The 19,213-nt window shown below is 38.7% G+C and overlaps 2 protein-coding genes across 3 annotated transcripts; one reads left to right on the top strand and one right to left on the bottom strand.

The window, feature by feature from the left end:
* The first annotated feature begins 194 nt into the window (after window positions 1–194).
* LOC137718585 (uncharacterized) lies at window positions 195–2,798 on the top strand. Of its 2 annotated transcripts, XM_068458135.1 has the most exons (3): window positions 195–334; window positions 484–542; window positions 1,225–2,798. In XM_068458135.1, exon 3 carries the CDS (start codon window positions 1,241–1,243, stop codon window positions 1,454–1,456), a length of 216 nt encoding a protein of 71 aa, XP_068314236.1. In that variant the 5' UTR covers window positions 195–334; window positions 484–542; window positions 1,225–1,240; the 3' UTR covers window positions 1,457–2,798. The 2 variants fall into 2 exon arrangements, with proteins under 2 accessions (XP_068314236.1, XP_068314235.1); XM_068458134.1 differs by lacking the exon at window positions 484–542 and having other exon boundaries at window positions 1,225–2,797.
* An 11,774-nt stretch (window positions 2,799–14,572) lies between these two features.
* Window positions 14,573–15,450, bottom strand: LOC137718072 (putative E3 ubiquitin-protein ligase ARI6). Its single transcript, XM_068457584.1, has 3 exons — window positions 15,102–15,450; window positions 14,756–14,956; window positions 14,573–14,667 (listed from the first exon to the last, which is right to left on the bottom strand). The coding sequence occupies exons 1-3, from the start codon at window positions 15,448–15,450 to the stop codon at window positions 14,573–14,575; spliced, it is 645 nt and encodes a 214-aa protein (XP_068313685.1).
* Window positions 15,451–19,213: the final 3,763 nt, after the last annotated feature.

The following is a 19,213-nucleotide window of genomic DNA, read 5'->3' as shown; positions in this document are numbered from 1 at the left end:
ATCTCAAACCCCATTTTAACTATAAAGTAATAATTATTGTTTTGGTAAAAAATAGAGTAATAATTAGAGTTTAAAAAGAGAAAAGAGTTGTGAAAATGCTGCGTTGGTTATTTTGTTTCTTTTGGGCCCAAGGCCCCAAAAGCAACCCAATAAAAAAAATTAAAAATAAAGGCCGCATTGGCTATTTACTCCCATACAAACTTCGGTTGCGGAAAATTACCGCCGTTGTCTTGCTTGCTCGTATATCTCCGTGCGTCTTCTTCCTTCTCGAGATTTCGGCACTGTGCGGAGAAATCAGAACTCGTCGTTGATCCAGATTTTTGCGTTCTTGGAGGTAAGCTGACCTTTCCCAATTTCTATACCTTTAGGGATAAATTTCAAAGCGTACAACTTCTGGGTAGTTTTCCTAGAGAGTTTAATCTACATAAACCAAAGTAACTTTGAAATTACAGAAATATTATATAGCTTGTTTAATTTAATCAGGTATAGGGGAAGTGATTAGAACTTGATTCTTGAAGCTTCTGAGCTGACATCCGAAAGAGGTTAGCTGGAAAGACGATAGATTTTTTTATGGGTTTGATTTTTTTTTGGATTTGGGGTTAGATGGGTTTGGTACAATTTGTGTAGAAAGTTGCTTCCTTTTTGCGTTACAAAAATCTCAGTGATTAAGTGGATAGGTTTCTGATATTTTGCATCCCTAAACTCAATGAATTTACCATCAATTGGTCTATCAGTTAGTTGAGTTGAATGACGGAGTTCATTTTCGGGCTTACCGCGTTCGTTAACATTTTCATTTGGAGCGTAAATGGAGGCTGTCCAAGTGCGGTCTGCGCTCAAGGGCGGAACTAGAAATATTTACCAGGGTGGGATGGTATGGTGCCTACTGTCTTGAGAGCTGCTAAGTTACAAATTCGAGTAAAGAAATGTGGCCTTTAGATGTTGGTGAATTTCTGCTAGAATTTTGGTGTTTGGGCGCGGGGGGGGGGGGGGGGGGGGGTGGTAGTACTGTTGGAGCGGAGTAATCTAGGAAACATATCTATATATTTATTTTGGTAGGCGTAAGTAGTAACAAGTTACTAGGTTTTCAAATTGTCTGCACTGGCAAGATTTAGCATCTGTATTTAATTGTGATGTATTGGTTATTTGAAACTTCATGCAGTGCATTTACCTTCTCTTATTTTCTCGTCTCAAGACTCTCAACTTTTAAATACTCGAAATTTTCAGGGGAGGCTAGGGCGAAATGGCAAAGTCTTGCAAGGGCCTAGCAACGGAATTGGTCAAGTGTCTTAGTGAGTGTGACTGCGTTAAGGTTGAGAAGCGGTCGTTTAGGGAGTGTGCTGGGGAAAAGAGTCCATCAATATCAAGCGAATGTATTGGTCTAAGGGAAACGTACTTCAATTGCAAAAGAGGGCAGGTTGACATGAGGGCCAGGATCCGGGGGAATAAAGGCTATTGAGCAATGGTAACGTTTACCAAATTGTGAAACAAAGTTTTGTAGTTCAGTTGAGGCTTACGTTTACTAAATTATGATTGATTCTGTTCTTACATATTAATAGTCTCATTGCAGTAACCTGCAAAATTTAGCCAAATCTGAAGACAAATTGTTAATAATGGCTTACCATTGTACTAAGTGATACCCATAGTTTGATCAAATGTATGTTTTGTGTTCTACTTGCACTTTCATTCTAACACTATTAGCACGCCATCTTCCAATTTGTAGCTGCTTATTATACTCTGATCTCATATTTCAATGTCCAAAATTTCTATTCATGTATCATTTTCCAATGTTTTTCATCACTGATTCACTTATCCTTGATAGAGAAAGAATTATGCAAGCCTTGGCCTAGCATATTTAACTGGTAAAGCCATTATATCATAATCTTTCCCATGTTTGATGCCTGTCCACAAGTTATTGTAGTTAAGTCCTATAGTTTTTGTACTGTGCGGAGGTTTTGATCGAGTTTTTCATTAAGATTTATCAATTCTTGTACAGGTTGAATTTGAATTTTTAATTTTTTTGGTAGCATGTTATGAAATAGAATGTGGCAGTGATGATGAATCAAGATCATGTACTGAGGCATTTACAACGATGATGTTTCAAGCACTTTTTGAGCCACATTTATATATGTAGTAGTGAGATAGTCACTGTGCCATTATAATTGAAGTTTTCCATTTTGTTTTTCCATATTTTTTAGTTTCTTTGTTTTAAGTCTCAGCACTATCGGAGATTATGGACAATACTTACATCATTCGGACTCAAACTAAACGACAGCACACTATTCGCGTGTGATTGGATTTGAGTAATTTTGGACCTGAACTTTGGTAACTGGTTTTCCTCGTTATTTAATTTTCTGATTGTGTTCTTACAGCAGGCGAATAGTGTGTTATCGTTTAGTTTGTGTCTGAATGATGTAAGTCTTGGCAATCATCTTTGAGTTATTATGAGCGTAGTCTGCCTTAACATAATAGTTAGGCCCCCCCCTAGCAAGATTATAACTTTTTCCAGGCTTGTAGGTTCTGAATAACGAATACATTGACGAGTGGTGGTGTCACAGCAGAGGGGACCATTGTAAGATATCAATGATCCTTGTTTCGTTCATGTGATGATTTGTTATAGGAAACTGACATGCGTCTTTCGGGCTATGCATGGTTTGCTTACTTGTCTGTGCTGTTCCCCTCTCCGCCTTCTTTCTGGTTCCTATTTGTGTTTCCACAATTGCAAATGCATCTGTTGTGATTTTCTTAATGTTCCGCATGGAACGGGGAGCATGTCATGGAATGCATTTATAGGTGAAAGAGGATATTTGTAACATTGTTCGCTAATTCCATCTTTTTTTTTTTTTAGAGTTTCGTATGACATGTAAGAGGATATTTGTTTATCGTGAAAATATCATATACTTGGAGGAGAAAATAACTTGTAGAGTAATAAAAGATTTATAGTCGGTAATTTTTAGAATGTGCCAAATTTTTTTTGTGTGGTCTTTGAGGTGAAATTGGAGGAAAGATAATAGAAAATCAGTTACGGTGGTTTGGACATGTGAAACGAAGGCCTATTGACGCTTCGTTTATTAGATGCGATTACAGGACAAAGGTTTAGGGCTGAAGGGGTAGAGGAAGATCTAGGAAGACTTTGGAAGAGACTTTAAGAAAATACTTAGAGTACTTGGATCTAACGGAAGACGTGGTACAGAACTGAGTGAAATAGTGTTCTAAGATTCATACAGTCGAATCTACTTAGTGGGAAAAACTTTGTTGTTGTTGGTCTTTGAGGTGAAATTGCACTTTCAATGTGAACCTTGTGGTTTAAAATTTTTTAATTAAATTAATGTGGCGTGCCCTGTTAGCATGTGCGCCTCACATGCGGGGTTAAAATTAAAGAAAAATAATGAAAATGGTTTGAAAATTTTGAGGTTTAACGATAAGGGCAAAATAAAGGGTAAAGTAAATAGTACCATGATTGATTTTTTTAATATAAAAATGTAATTTTTCATTAAAGTGAACAATACCAAGAGTTTTTCGTTAAAGTTCTCTTAAAATTATCCTTTCGATCTAAAATTTTGAAGCCCAACTCATCTAATATTAGTTCGCCCTTCACATGTGCAGCTTCAATTTTTGAGTGAATGGTTTCACCATCAACGACCAACTCTGGAAGCATATACATCATCTAGCAACATCAGGGTTTGTAACCTATTTTTTAGTCAAATGTTTAGATTCACACTTCGATTTCGTTCACTTTGACCGCAAACCTCAAGCCTCTCGATTTCTGTCAAATTCCAATCTCAATGGAATCCTACGTCACCCCAAACTCGTAGATATTTTGGCTTCATCGATCAATCTTTCCTGAAGGACAATTTCAACCTTGCTTGTTCTTTTGTTTAACCGAGGACTAACAGAAGTTTGGACTCACCACAAGAGTTTAATTAACAATTATTTTATCATGCGAATCACATTAAAAGTGCACTGTCGTCACATGGAACCATGAAAAAAATTGGGCCTTGAGATTGTTTCTGAAGGCAGAAGGGCAACTTCCTGGCTGTCTGTTTCGAGAGATTTTTCAGTGTGACTGGTACACGGGATGGTACATTACGTGTCACTAAACAAATGATGGGATATGTGTGCTAAAAAGTTAATAACTTAAAAAATAAAAATTTTCATCATTCCTATTAAAACACGTGACGTACCCTTCCCGTTATAATTAAAAATCTCTCATCTGTTTCATGTGGCGCTGAGACGTTCTACGTAACCTGTTTCTTTCCGTTGCTTTTGCTTCGTTGTTTTGTACGCATGCTTCCATCCCCCAAAAGCCGAAAGCCCAAAAGCGCAAGTCGAAACCCACAACACAAGCAATTGAAATATGGAAAAAATACCGTTCCGTCTGACTTGCATTGTGCCTTCCAATTCCATATTCCAAGTTCCACAAGCCGTCGATGGAGAAAATATCCTCGTTCGTAAATTCCCAGAAAGAAAATTATCCCACGAAACACACGTCCACACGTGTCCGGTCTCGAATCGGATGGTGCCAACATGCAGAGCACGTGCCGACAGCGACTCATTACATTAGAGGCTCTGGTTTGGTTTTGGTACGTCTAAATTGTTGGGAAGAATTCAAAGTTCAAAACCAACCTCTCCAAGCAAAAGGAAAAAGAGAATGCTTACTCCATGCAAAGACAAATACCAGCTAAGATGCCACGAATCTTCTGTTTATCTCCATACGACGAACCACACTAGCTACAAACTTATATATATACCCACCGAAACCAACCAGTAAGTTTCATTTGTGTTGTCAAAGGAGCAATGGCAGCCGCTAGATTATTGCGCACGTTGAAGCCCATGACTTTTCATTCCTCCTCTTCTTCTCCATCTTCTCCGCCATCAACAGCACTGAAGTGTTCGAGCATGGCCGGAAGATTAAACGGAGGGAAGAAACTTGCCAGGACCGATAATGATAGTCATCATAGGAAGAAAAAACATACAGTGGCTGTGAAGGTGTCGAAAACCACATTGGCGGAGCCACAAGTTGAGAATAAGGGTGGACTACTCGTAGATTTGGCTTCCCTGGTCGGAAAGGCCACCCGTGCTTTGCCTATTCTACTGAGAACGGCTCTCAAACCAAAATCTTTGAGACAGCAAGTCCAGATGTTCATTGAAAGGGTACATATGTCCGTTACATTCTTGTTCTCAGTTGTCAAAATTTATTTAATTTTATTTGGTAATTTAGAGTTACTTATATGTACTTCATTTGTGCAGGGGATAATAGATTGCCGATTCTTTACGTTACTTGCAGTTGCGGGATCTTTACTCGGTTCAGTACTATGCTTTGTAGAGGTGAAATTTCCATTTTCCCTTTTTAATTGATTACATTGGAGGAAATCGAACCTTGAAACTAGTTTAGCATTAATCGACACGTCCTTACATTCAACGTTTATATGAATGCAGGGTTGCTTGATTGTTCTAAAGTCATATTTCCAGTATTTCCATGCCTTGTCGCACAAGACGGATCAAGGCCATATGGTGCATCTTCTTATTGAAGCCATTGGTAAGTAAAGTACCCACATCCACATATGTGATATTCATCCTAATTATGCCTAATTATAATTTACTAATGATTAATACTTGTAATTTACAGATATGTTCTTGGTAGGAACCGCCATGCTTATTTTTGCAGTTGGGTTGTATGCCATGTTCGTGGGGTCAAAGGCGGCGAAAGAAAAGGGACCGCAGTTTTCCGACTCAAATTTGTTTGCTCTCTTCTACATGAAGGTAGCTTTCAGTAACTTTCTACATACATAACGGAAATATCTTCTAATATTTGTACCAACATAGATATCATTTCTAATTCATGTAATTATTATAAACATTTCAGGCACCTCCAGCATGGGTTAACATGGAATCAGTTTCGCAAGCGAAATCGAAAATAGGGCATGCAGTGGTGATGATACTGCAAGTGGGACTTCTGGACAAGTTCAAAAGCATACCTCTCGTGACGCCGCTCGATCTTGCTTGCTTTGCTGGATCTGTGCTTCTTTCCTCTGCTGGTATCTTCCTTCTCTCCAGACTCTCTACCACTACGAAACCCCCAACTACCAACTACCGGCTGTGACGGAGTCAGAATTTTAGCTCAAGAGGGATCAAAAGTCTCACCCTAAAATGTTCTTCTGATCTAAGAAAAATAAAGAGTTGCCATGTCCTAACTACCGACCACCATCATTTGAGTTTGGTATGATGCCATTCTTGTCATCATCTTCCTCACCTCAACCCTCATGCCCAGTACCCCGACTCAGATTCAAAATAAAGAGGGGAATAGAAAAATAAGAAAAAATAGAAAAAGCAAAAGTGATAATATTAAAAGACTTCAAGGAATAAAAACTTCAAAACAAAAACAAAAATAAGAACTAGCTCTCTCGTCTATTTCCTCTTTCTCTTTGGATCACATGAGCCCCTCAAAACTCACAGTGGAATACCCACCAGTCAGAAATGGAATCCACTGAAAGAAATAAGGAAAGATTCCCAATGGGGCTCCAATACCCTGAAAAAGTTTTTTGAAATCAAAAGATAACTCTAGTTTTTTTTGTGTGAATAAAATGTCAAGGTATCTATTTCCTTCGTGGCTCCGCCCTGGCTACTGGTGTACATGGAAGATAGATCATACAACTAACTGGTGACAGTGTCCACAAACTACTGGATTGGTTTATTAATTTATAACCGCATTCCTTTTTGTTGTATATACTGAGCAATATATACCGATACGTAGCAATACTCATCGAAATATTATATTTCTGTAAGCGAAAAAAGAATTATACTTCACACAGCAAGGGAAGATGATTTGGTTAATTAAAAGCTAGCCCTTCGATACTATGGATATTGTAATTCAACCATGATGAAAGCGTTGGAAAATATTAGTGTTTTATGATTATTTGAGTTTGCTTGTTAATTAGTATATCGGCTTAATTCATCCGAATTAGGGTTTTTAGGTTTTGCTCTCTATATAGCTTATAATTTAGCATAAATAACATGTTAGTCATGGTGTAACCTTTTGAGATTTTGTAGCCGTTTCGGCATTCTCAGTCTGTTTAATAATATTCTTATTATTTTGTAATCTTGTTCGTTGTACATTCTAATATTCAATTTGATATCAGAGCAGATTTGATTATTCGGGATTTAATCTGCTTCTGTTCGTTATCAGTGTTTGTCTTTTTCCAGTTTCGATTCGTGGAATATTTTGTTATTCGTGGAATATTTTGTTTTCTGGTTTGTTTTTTGGTTGTCATCCATAGTCGAAAAGAAAGAAAGAAAAAAAGTGGACGTTTCTGGAATTGAAGTTTGGACCTGTGCCGACGCTGGACCGAGTCGATCCATCATCTGCTATTGTTCCTGTATACGCTGTTGCCTGTAATCCCGACCAGTTTCCGCTGCCGTGCTGAACCCACCACCAGCCATCAGCCTACGTACCGGGCCTGCCCCCTTCATCCGTATGTGAGCCATTCCACATACGCCATCGTTGCACCACTATACCCATTGCATGCACACCTCCGTTGAATCCACTGCACTCGCAATTGTATTGTTTGTTCTGGAGAAAACCACTGCCCAGAAAGGAAGGTTGAAGGGAAGAAGAAAAGAAAACCGACGAAAAGAAAAGAAAATCTTTTCGGTTGTTTGTTTTTAGGCCCACACGGGCAAAGAATTAAAAATGGTTAAGTTTGATTTAGGCCCACACAAGTTGTTGGCTTTGTTTTGAAGTTCGGGGTATCTGCCGTCGCCGTTCGTAATGAATTCTCGAGTGTTTGGAGTGTTAACCTCTGGAGTGATAGTTGCTAGAATTTTTTGGCGTTGTTCGTTTGTTGGTATAATTGAGATATAGAAATCTCATTCGTTTAGTGATGGGTTCTTTCCGTACTCTTAAACACTAGCTAGTCAGAATCAATTCGCCAGTTCACTAGTCAAGTCACAAGTTCACCAGTCGAGTCAAGTTCGCCAGTCGAGTCAAGTCAAGTTAAGTTTGTATACCTGCCAGTCCGCCTAACGGAGCCAGTCCACATTTGCTTGTTTGCAAACCCATGTCGTATACCGCTATGAGTTTGATGAGTGTTGGAAAATATTAGTATTTTATGATTATTTGAGTTTGCTTGTTAGTTAGTACATGGGCTTAGCCCATCCGAATTAGGGTTTCTAGGTTTTGCTCTCTATAAATATAGCTTATAGTTTAGCATGAATAACATGTTAGTCATGATGTAGCCTTTTGAGATTTTATAGCCGTTTCGGCATTCTCAATTTATTTAATAATATTTTTATTATTTTGTAGTCTTATTCGTTGTACACTCTAATATTCAACTGAAAGTCTGAAAGTATAAGCTAGCCCTTCTTTTTCTCTCTGCTGGCTTCTGTGTGTATACTTATATTCCCTACAAATAAACAATTTGTTGTGCTAGGATAGCACCAAACTAAATGGAACCAACTCAAGCTAGCCCACAGGAAATTTATCAAATGGAAATGCAAGAACAAAATATAAAAGACACAAAGATTTTAACGAGGTTCCTCCACAGTCACTATAACTGGAGTACGTCCTCGGAGCAGTAGGAGCTCAACCAATAATCCACTATCAACCAAATGGGAGTTTACAAAGTGTTGGTGATCTCACAACCCAAAAGCCCAATACACCCAATAGCTCACACACACTAAAGAAACAAATAGAGAAAGAAATATAATGAATAATTTCTTCTCTATACATATAGCTCTCAGCTATTACAACAACAACTACTTTGGTGGATGATTACTAACCAATTGAAGCAGTAACTTGTTCTTCTTTTTTTTTGGGCTCTCTGCAAGACTCCTTTGCTCTCTGCAAAACTCTCTGCAACTCTATCTTCTCTCTTGTTTCCACACAACCGAAATGAACTCTTATTATTAAAAACAACTTTTTTTCTTTTAGCTTTCCGCCAAAACCAAACTCACGGGTTGTGCTAGGGAACCAAAACATTCTTTTCCCTTATTTTCCTCCCCAAAACAAGGAAAAGTGTTTCCACCTTCTTTTGTTTAATCTAAAGTATGGCCACTTGGCCACTTATTCAACAATCTCCACCTTGGCCAAGTTCCGAAAAACGCCATGATAAGCCAAACAACATAATTAACACACAACATCACTCCCAATCACTAGCAAGAGAACAACTCATGCCGAGCCAAATGCTCCAAAAACTCCTACTGCTCAACGCCTTCTTTATATAGGCAAAATGTGAGCCAAGTTCAAGCAATGAACAAACTTGGCTACACCAACAACCTTAGTTAACATATCAGCGGGGTTGTCTTTAGTTGGAATCTTCTGGAGAATGATCTCCCCTTCACCAACTACTTCACGAACAAAGTGATAACGCGCATCTATGTGCTTGGTTCTCGCATGATGAACCTGATACTTAGCCAAATAAATGGCACTCTGACTATCACAATGTACCTCCACCTGCTTCTGATCAACCCCCAAATCTCTAATCAGTCCATGTATCCAAATGGCCTCCTTTATAGCTTCAGCAACTGCCATATATTCAGCCTCTGTAGTAGACAAAGCAACAGACGACTGCAAAATGGACCTCCAACAAACTGGCCCTTTAGCCATAGTAAATACATAGCCTGTAGTAGACTTCCTTCCATCCAGATCACCTGCATAATCTGAATCAACATAACCAACAACAAAATGACCAATACTAGAGTCATCCCTCTCAAAGCATAAACCAACATCTCGAGTACCATGGAGATACCTCAATATCCACTTAGCTGCATTCCAATGCTCTTTACCAGGATTATGTATATATTGACTCACCATGCCAACTGCATGAGCAATATCCGGTCTAGAGCATACCATTGCATACATCAAACTACCAACCAAATTTGCATATGGTATATTTTTCATTTGTAGCTTCTCTTGATCAGTTTTAGGACATTGTAGAGAACTCAATTTAAAATGAGGAGCCAAAGGGGTACTAACCGGTTTAGTTGAATCATGAACTCCAAACTTCCGAATCAACTTCTCAAGGTATTGTCTTTGATTCAAGCATACCAAACCTTTCTCTCTGTCTCTAGTGATCTCCATGCCAAGGATCTTCTTTGCTTCACCAAGATCCTTCATCTCGAACTCATTCTTCATTTGCTTCTTCAATTTCTCAATCTCTTCGACATTCTTTGAGGCAATCAACATATCATCAACATATATCAATAAATAAATGAAAGACCCATCTTGCAACTTCTTGAAGTACACACAATGATCATATTGACTTCTAGAATAATTTTGGCCTCTCATAAATTTATCAAACCTCAAATACCATTGTCTTGGAGATTGCTTCAAGCCATAAAGTGATTTCTTCAACTTGCAAAACAAATTATCTTTCCCTTTCACTTTATACCCATCCGGTTGACACATATAGATCTCTTCATTCAAATCACCATGTAGGAAAGCCGTCTTCACATCGAGTTGCACAAGTTCAAAATCATATTGTGCAACAAGAGCTAACATAATGCGAATTGAGGAGTGCTTCACAACTGGAGAAAAGATTTCATTGTAGTCAATGCCCTCCTTTTGTGCATACCCTTTAGCAACTAATCTTGCTTTGAATCTCACATTGCTTTTCTCATCAGCATCTTCCTTCTTGGCATACACCCATTTGCAACCAATAGCTTTCTTACCCTTAGGCAATTTAGCTAACTCCCAAGTCTTGTTCTTCAAGAGAGAATTCATCTCATCACCCATGGCATTGCACCACTTCTCCTTTTCCTCACTCTCAATGGCTTCCTCAAAATTGGATGGAATCTCATCAGTGATAATAGGAACTAGGAAGAGCAAAAGCAATATAGTCACTATACCGAGCTGGCTTGGTAATATTTCTCTTTCCTCTGTTCTTAGCAATAGACTCTTGAGGTGAAACTTGCTCTTCAACTTGAATAGAATCTTCAAGTTCAACTTCTTCAACATCCTCATGGTCTTCCACTTCTTCACTTGTAGTGGCTTCGACATCAGCGGAAATAGGATTTGAAGTACTAGAGGCAACTTTCTCAAGCTCCACCTGTTGGACATCTTTCACATTCTTCTCAGAGTCTCTAAACATATTTTCTTCATCAAATGTCACATCTCTGCTGATTACAAGTTTTTTCATCTCTGGGCACCATAACCTGTAACCTTTAACACCACTACTAAAACCAAGAAAGATAGCATTTTTGGCTCTAGGATCAAGTTTATTTTCAGTTACATGAAAATAAGCAGGTGAACCAAAAATACGAATATAATCATAATCAGTAGAAGGTTTTCCAGTCCATACCTCCATTGGCGTCTTACCCTGAACAGCAGCTGAGGGTAATCGGTTGATGATGTGACATGCATAAGTAACTGCCTCTGCCCAAAACGACTTGCTCAAACCCGACTGAGACAACATGCATCTAACCTTCTCAAGCAAGGTTCGATTCAATCTTTCTGCAACTCCATTTTGTTGTGGAGTTCCCCGGACACTAAAATGTCTCACAATCCCTTCCTCTTTGCAAACTTTAAAGAAAAGGTCGGATGTGTATTCACCACCATTATCCGATCTCAAAATCTTAATCTTTCTCCCAGTCTGGTTCTCAACCATTTTCTTCCAACCCAAGAAAATGCTCAACACCTCACTCTTGTGCTTCATAGTGTAGACCCAAAACCTTCTTGAATAATCATCAACAAAGGTCACGAACCAATGTCTACCACTCAAAGAGGGAGTCTTTGTAGGACCCCAAACATCCGAATGCACATAATCAAGAATGCCCTTCGTCTGATGTACAGCAGTACCAAACTTCACTCTAGTTTGCTTCCCCAAGACACAATGCTCACAGAAATCAAGCTTACAAGTCGTGGCACCTTTTAGAAGACCTTGTTTCACAAGCCCTTGTAGAGTTTTCTCACCGGCATGGCCTAATCTCATATGTCACAGTCTAGTAGTATCAGAATCGGATGTGCCCATATTTTCTGAGACTACAGATGCTTCACCTGTCACATTGCTTCCTTGCAATAAATACAAATGGCCACATCGAGGAGCTTTCATCACAACAAGTGCACCATAAGTCACCTTCAATGTCTGCCCATCTGAATGAAACCTGAAGCCCTTGGCTTCCAAAGTTCCCAAAGAAATAAGATTTTTCTTCAAATTCGGTATATACCAAACACCTGTCAACTCTTTAACCATGCCATCATGCAACTTCAAACGAACTGTACCAATCCCTTTTGTTGTGCAAGGATTGTCATCTCCCATGAACACAACGCCGCCATCAAACTCTTTCAAGCTTGAAAACCAATCCTTGTGAGGAGTCATATGATGAGTACAACCCGTATCCAACACCCACTTAGTAGCACAATCAAATGATGAGGAAGTGGTTAAAGCAAAATCAGGAAAATCTGTTTCAACTTCAGCAACATTAGCTTCAGAACTTTCTTTACCTTTGGTCTTCAATTTAGGACAATCTTTCTTCCAATGGCCCTTATTACGACAAAAGGCACATTCATCCATTTCCAAAGGTTTTCTACCTTTAGAGTTTCCTCTAGGTCGAGACTGTGATTTTTTCCTACTAGAAGATGATCTTCTCTCCGATGATCTACCTCTAACAAATAAAGCTTCCGAGTTACTATCATGATTTTTATCTCTATGCCTCATTTCATAATTCATCAAGGCATTTGACACATCTTCAAATTTCACAGTTTCTTTACCATGCATAATAGTGGTCACAAAATGCTCATAAGAGTCCGGCAAGGAATTCAACAATATTAAGGCTTTATCTTCATCCTTAATATCCTCATCTAAATTTAACAAGTCGGCAATCAACTTATTAAAAGCATCAAGGTGTCTAATCATTTTTGTACCTTCTTTGTATTGGAAGCGGTAGAACTTTTTCTTCAAGTGTAGCCGGTTCTCTGCACTCTTCGTCATATACTTGTCTTCCAATTTTTGCCACAACACACTTGCCAATGTCTCCCGCATCACAAAATACTTCTGAGTTTTTACAAGGCACAACCGAATTGAAGAGCAAGCCCACAAATTTAATTTCTCCCATTCCGGCTTCGACATAGCTTCCGGCTTCTCTCCCAAAGCGGCAAGTAGATCTTGTTGAGCCAACACATCTTTGACCTCACATTGCCACATCCCAAAGTTGTTTGTGCCATCAAACTTTTCAACTTCGAACTTTGCATTTTGCACCGTAGTTCTTGCAAATCCGGAGCTGCTTCCAAAAGGATTCTCATCTTGCCCGTCTGACATTTTTGGCAATTAGACAGTACCCAAGAGCAACCAGTGCTCTGATACCAATTGTTGTGCTAGGATAGCACCAAACTAAATGGAACCAACTCAAGCTAGCCCACAGGAAATTTATCAAATGGAAATGCAAGAACAAAATATAAAAGACACAAAGATTTTAACGAGGTTCCTCCACAGTCACTGTAACTGGAGTACGTCCTCGGAGCAGTAGGAGCTCAACCAATAATCCACTATCAACCAAATGGGAGTTTACAAAGTGTTGGTGATCTCACAACCCAAAAGCCCAATACACCCAATAGCTCTCACACACCAAAGAAACAAATAGAGAAAGAAATATAATGAATAATTTCTTCTCTATACATATAGCTCTCAGCTATTACAACAACAACTACTTTGGTGGATGATTACTAACCAATTGAAGCAGCAACTTGCTCTCTGCAAAACTCTCTGCAACTCTATCTTCTCTCTTGTTTCCACACAACCGAAATGAACTCTTATTATTAAAAACAACTTTTTTTCTTTTAGCTTTCTGCCAAAACCAAACTCACGGGTTGTGCTACGGAACCAAAACATTCTTTTCCCTTATTTTCCTCCCCAAAACAAGGAAAGGTGTTTCCACCTTCTTTTGTTTAATCTAAAGTATGGCCACTTGGCCACTTATTCAACACAATTCAATTACTTGTAATCAAATATTATTATTGTTAGTGTCCTTCCAATCTTACGAGAATTTGGTTTGTTTGCATATTGCATGCAACCAAACCAAATTCTCAACGATGAAGGATAGGACCCTTCCAACTACCAGATTATGAGCTAGTTAGTAGCTGGTTATGCACCTCAATAGTTAGGCTTGACAACCAAAAATTTGGTTTCATCAAATTTCTTGAAATAAATAATAATCTGTTGGTAAACCAACCCCTATAAACCTCCGAGTCCAAATAAGAGGCAACGAGCCAAACAAAGAATCAGCAGAAGAGGCCGTGGACTATTAATCCTCTAGATCCACAGGTACTCAAAACATGAATTAGAACAAACATTGATTTACAAGAGCATATTATTAAAAAGAGTGAACGCATCACGATATGCATATATTGCAATCGGACCACATATGATGATTGCTTATTTATTTTGAATACTTGGATATAAAAGTCTCATGTAAAAAGATTAGCCAACAAAAGCTTTGTACTACCTCCTACAACTACAATTACTTTCCTCTTCTGAGATTATAAGCAGCGTGAACACATCATTCGCATAGCTCAAACGCAGAACCCGCCGGAAGGAAGGGAAATCCATCCAAATTGTTACACTGGTCACAAGGTCAATGCTTGTCAATTAATCCCAGCTGCATTGTCCACCTCTGGAAGGCCATTCTCCAACGCTCTAACCAGCTTCTCAAAATAGTTTCCAGGAATTCCAGCATAAACTGTTTGAGCAAAGACAGGTAACGTCATAACTACCATTCATCCCGGTATCATCATCATCAGCATTGCCGTTGTACTTAACAGCATAACAGCAATCAGGAGCAGGACACCACTTGATCTTCCTATGACCCTCAACGTAGGATCTTAAAAGGAAGTGTTTATACCTCTCATAATCTTCCCGGGTTGTCAACACGCCGATTAAATCCGGACCAACAGCTGCGCCACAAGGCGGTTCAGGACATTTCAGCATCAAACACGCAAGACCGTCATCGATCGAAGTGCGAATGTAACCTGTCCAGCAATTTCGACAAAAAGGATGACCGCAAAAAGTAGACAAAACACTTTCGCATTCATACGCATATTCATCAAAACATATTCCACATGTAATTATATCTCTGGCATTGAATTGAACCACTGTTTTTTTCATTAACCCTACCTTTTCGCGGACTTTTATCCTCGTCCAAAAACCACTCCTCGTTAGCCCTACTAACCTTCCAATTGAAGTGAGGGAGAAGAAAGCATGCGGCGTATTTCGGTAGGGAAATGACATCAGACACTTTGTTGATATCATCCTCCTGAATTTGGCGAATTTCTTCTTCATTCAAAACAGTGTAATGTCGGGTTTTCGACTGACAAGTGTCAACCAACTCATACCGATCTTCTGTGTCAATGTTGTCGTCGTCGCCATCCTCTTCTTGTTCTTCAAGAAAGCCAGAGTCGTCAACGTCACAAGGACTTTCATCACCGCCATTTTTCTGATCGTGCAGTCTGCGTTTCTTGTCCATGCGAATCGTCCAGGGGAAAGGGAATTGGAAGAAGGAAACGAAGGAAATGAGAGGGTGATTGTGGAGAAATTTTTCCAGGTACCCCGCACATTTGCTGATATGGAGTTCCCTACTAATCAATGTCTGACACTTGTCCTATGGTTAATGATTTTGTTGAAATACCTATTTTATCCTTATCTTTATTTTAAGAAAATAATTATATATATAAAAAAAGAATAAATTGTATCAAAGGGATCAGGATCCTCTCCTGATCTTTGTATGAGGATCCTCATGACCAATAAGTGTGGACCGTTGGATGAAAATCCAACGGCTATAATTATTATAACTTTAAAAAGACCTCCTATTTGTAGCCATTGGATTTTCATCAAACGGCCTACACTTGTTGATCATGAGGATCCCCATACAAAGATCAGGAGAGGATCCTGATACGTATCAAAGATCCAACAACTTAATCAAATTGGAGCAATGATCCTTCAACTAAAAATCCAGTGTCATTGATCTCTCAACTCATCAAAATGTGTAGTTATGATCATTTTCATCAACTTCGTTAGAATTTTGTCAAAATGAGTTAGGTTGGAATGACCATTACTACAATTAGGATCCCTCAATTCATCAAAACGTGTAGCTATGATTTTTTTCGTCAACTTCATCAGAATTTTGTCAAAATGAGTTATGTTAGAAGGACCATTGCTGCAATTGGGTTAAGATTGATGAACTATTGCTCCAATTAAATTAAAGTTGAGAGATAACTTCTCCAGTTGGATTAAAATTAAAGACCATCTATTTTTATTTAAAGGAGTATTACTTCAATTAAATTAAAATTAAAAACCATTACTACATTTCACTCTTTAAAAAAAAAAAAAAAAAAAAAAAAGGAAAAAGATGAGATTATTCCGTCCACCGTCACACCCATCCCCACCATCCCCCCGACCCATCCTGCCATTCCCTTCACCTCTCTCAGTCTCTCTTCCTTTCTTTCTCTCTCTTTCTCTTTCTTTCTCTTTTCCCCTTTTTATTTCTTCTCCTGCGCCAGAAAAGAACACAAGGGATGATGGCGACCTCAGCAGCTGATAGATCGGGATTGGCGACGCCAGATCTGAGTAGGAGTCGCCGCCGACACTTCCTGGGTTCTATATAGAAGTAAGAGTGGGAGTGAAAATGAGGAAATTAAAATTAAAAAAAAAAAAAATGGAAGAGAGAAGAGATGGATGACGCCAGTTAAATCACTGGCCAATGATGGAGGTGGGTGCACTGGATGGTTGATCGCTGTCGTAAGATTGAGGGTAGCCAAGAGTTTTTTATTTTTTCTTTTCGAGGTAATTTTTGAAACAGCTAGCATTTTTTGAGATTTAAAAAAATAAAAATATAAAGGAGTTAAATGATTATTGGTGGAACTCCATGTCAGCATATGTGCCAGGTACCTAAAAAAATTTCTTGTGATTGTGGGAAGGCAATTGGAAGCGATTTCTCTTTCAATTAGGGGTAGAGACTTGAAATCGAAAATCGAAACCAAAATACGAACCAAATTAGACCACATCGAACTATTCGGTTTTATGATTTTGAAACGATTACGGTTTTAAAACCGAACTGCAGTGTTAGAAACGATTTGGTTTCGATTTTGACTTTTGGAAACCGCATCTCAAATTAGATGTAATGTTTTAATTCGTTATTCGTTAGAGTTCATACTTTTATCATGGACTCAACACTATTCGACAGATATTATCACTCATCAGTCTCTCTCTCTTACCTAGCTCTGCATGCTAAGGATAAATTATATAAAAAAAAGAGAGTAAAAACTATATATATTTACCACTCCTCTGGACCATATGAAATGTGATTTTATATGTTCATGAAAAATGAAATGATCAGCCATTATAGTAGCTGGAGCCTGGCGTGCATGCATCCCTACAAAATGTTAGCTTTGATTTCTCATCTGGCGCAGATTGTAGAAGAATTCGCTACATGCTTGAATTTATCTTTGTTGAAGTTTTGTGCAATTTTAAAACCGCATCGAACTGCATCGTGTCCACCTCTACTTTCAATTCTGAGTACAACAAGAAAGAGCTCATAAATTGAGAGAAGCTGCTCTAAGTGCTGACAGAGGTCTTTGGTTTTATGATTTTCATTAGGGTTTTTAACTTTTTATTTTAATTTGATTTAAGGGCTAAAGGGGAAAATGTGAAAGATTTTTTATGATGGGCGTGTGAAGATAACTATTGGGTTTAAATATAATTACTTTTTTTTTTCTTTTTCCGATTTGAGGGATTAGTAATTTAATTAAGGTATTAAGCAACGGGTTAATTAAGATATGTAATTTAATGGTTTCTAATGAGCTCGAACGAACGTTTGAAGTCTATTCATTGCTTTGCGATTAGTGTATAACTAAGTTGAAAATGTTAAGGCCCGAGTTAAAAGACTAATGGCTGGTACAAGGTTGCTCAGATTTTTCTTGATCAATCAGATTATTGTATCAATCAGATTTTTCCCGGCTCTCCAAACTGAGGCTAAGGCCGCCCTCCTGGCGGTCGCCTCGGCAATTGATAACGGTTTCTTCGATGTGGCCTTTGAATGTGATTCTCTGGAACTCATTAGCAACATCATCCCAAGCATGGAATTGGACCATATTTCCTCTGTTAACCAAAATCCGGAATCTTTCTCATTGTTTTCAGTCAATTAGATGGCAATGGATTCCGCGTCAAGCGAATGGTGCAACCGATTGGGTTGCTTCGCAATGTAAAAGAGGGATGCGCACTGACGTTTGGGTCATTAGGCCCCCATCCTCTCTAGTTCATATTTTGCCGAAGGATGGTCTCCCTTGCCCCCCTTAATTTGTGCTGGCTGAGATAGGTGAGGTTAGCAGATTGGACCTCAGCCTCGCTATCAGGTCGTGCTCTGCTCATCTCCCCTGTCTTAGCTTTGGGCGAGACCTTCTGTTGTTTTTCTTCCTCTGTCTTTCCGCTTTCGTTTGTAAGTTCTCTTTGTCCAAAAAAAAGTGATAGCAGACGGCCATCGAGTACAGCCCATGATCTATCTCAAAACAACATCTTTGGCAAGCGTCTATGATTTGCCCCATCCCCAAATTGATAGAGAACCCTAACTTTGAACCATCCACATTGATTCGTCAGTCAGATCTTATTATAATTCAAAAAACTAATACAAATATCAGAGAAGATATTTGGATTTCATCTAAGAGGTCCTCAATCCGAAAAGACTTAAACAAAACATAAAAGACCAATTTGGCCATATTAGTTGCCACTGTACTAGTGAATTTGAGAGCGAGATATATCTGAGAATAAGCAAAAACGCATCCAAGTATTGAAATCATTCACACTCAAACTTAGGGGACTGAGATGACACTTCAAAGCCAGGGGAAGACCATTCCTAATGGAAATCAAACACTTAGCCAATTGACATGAGAAATTCCACACACAGAGAAACTACAATAACGGAAATGAAAACACTCTCTGACAATTAGTAGGAATGACTCTGAAAAGGAATTGACAAACGAACCAACTAGTGTCCATACCAAGTGCTCAACTTCATCAATGAAGCTACTAGAAACATCAAGGTAGACCTAAGAGGAGCCGATAACAAACCAACACAAATTAAACAAAAATATTCATTTGAAGAGACTCACAAATAACCTCACCAAAAGAGGCATTTATCGACAAAATAGTAAAACAAAAATCAAAGATGCAGCAATTCATGAGAAGATGAAGAAGAAAGGCTACGAGAATAAGGACAGTGGCTGCCACCGGTCTCC

The sequence above is a fragment of the Pyrus communis genome, chromosome 15 (assembly GCF_963583255.1).
Source record: "Pyrus communis chromosome 15, drPyrComm1.1, whole genome shotgun sequence".
In the NCBI taxonomy this organism is placed as follows: Eukaryota; Viridiplantae; Streptophyta; class Magnoliopsida; order Rosales; family Rosaceae; genus Pyrus; species Pyrus communis.
This window is presented reverse-complemented; position numbering and strand designations above follow the sequence as displayed.

Excerpts from the sequence above, each read along its gene's own strand:
- LOC137718585 (XM_068458135.1), top strand. The coding sequence starts at position 1,241 with ATGGCAAAGTCTTGCAAGGGCCTAGCAACGGAATTGGTCAAGTGTCTT.
- LOC137718072 (XM_068457584.1), bottom strand. The coding sequence starts at position 15,450 with ATGGACAAGAAACGCAGACTGCACGATCAGAAAAATGGCGGTGATGAA. Across the intron at positions 14,957-15,101 it reads GGATAAAAGTCCGCGAAAAG|GTTACATTCGCACTTCGATC; the intron begins GTAGGGTTAATG and ends ATTGCTGGACAG. Across the intron at positions 14,668-14,755 it reads GTGTCCTGCTCCTGATTGCT|TTTATGCTGGAATTCCTGGA; the intron begins GTTATGCTGTTA and ends TTGCTCAAACAG.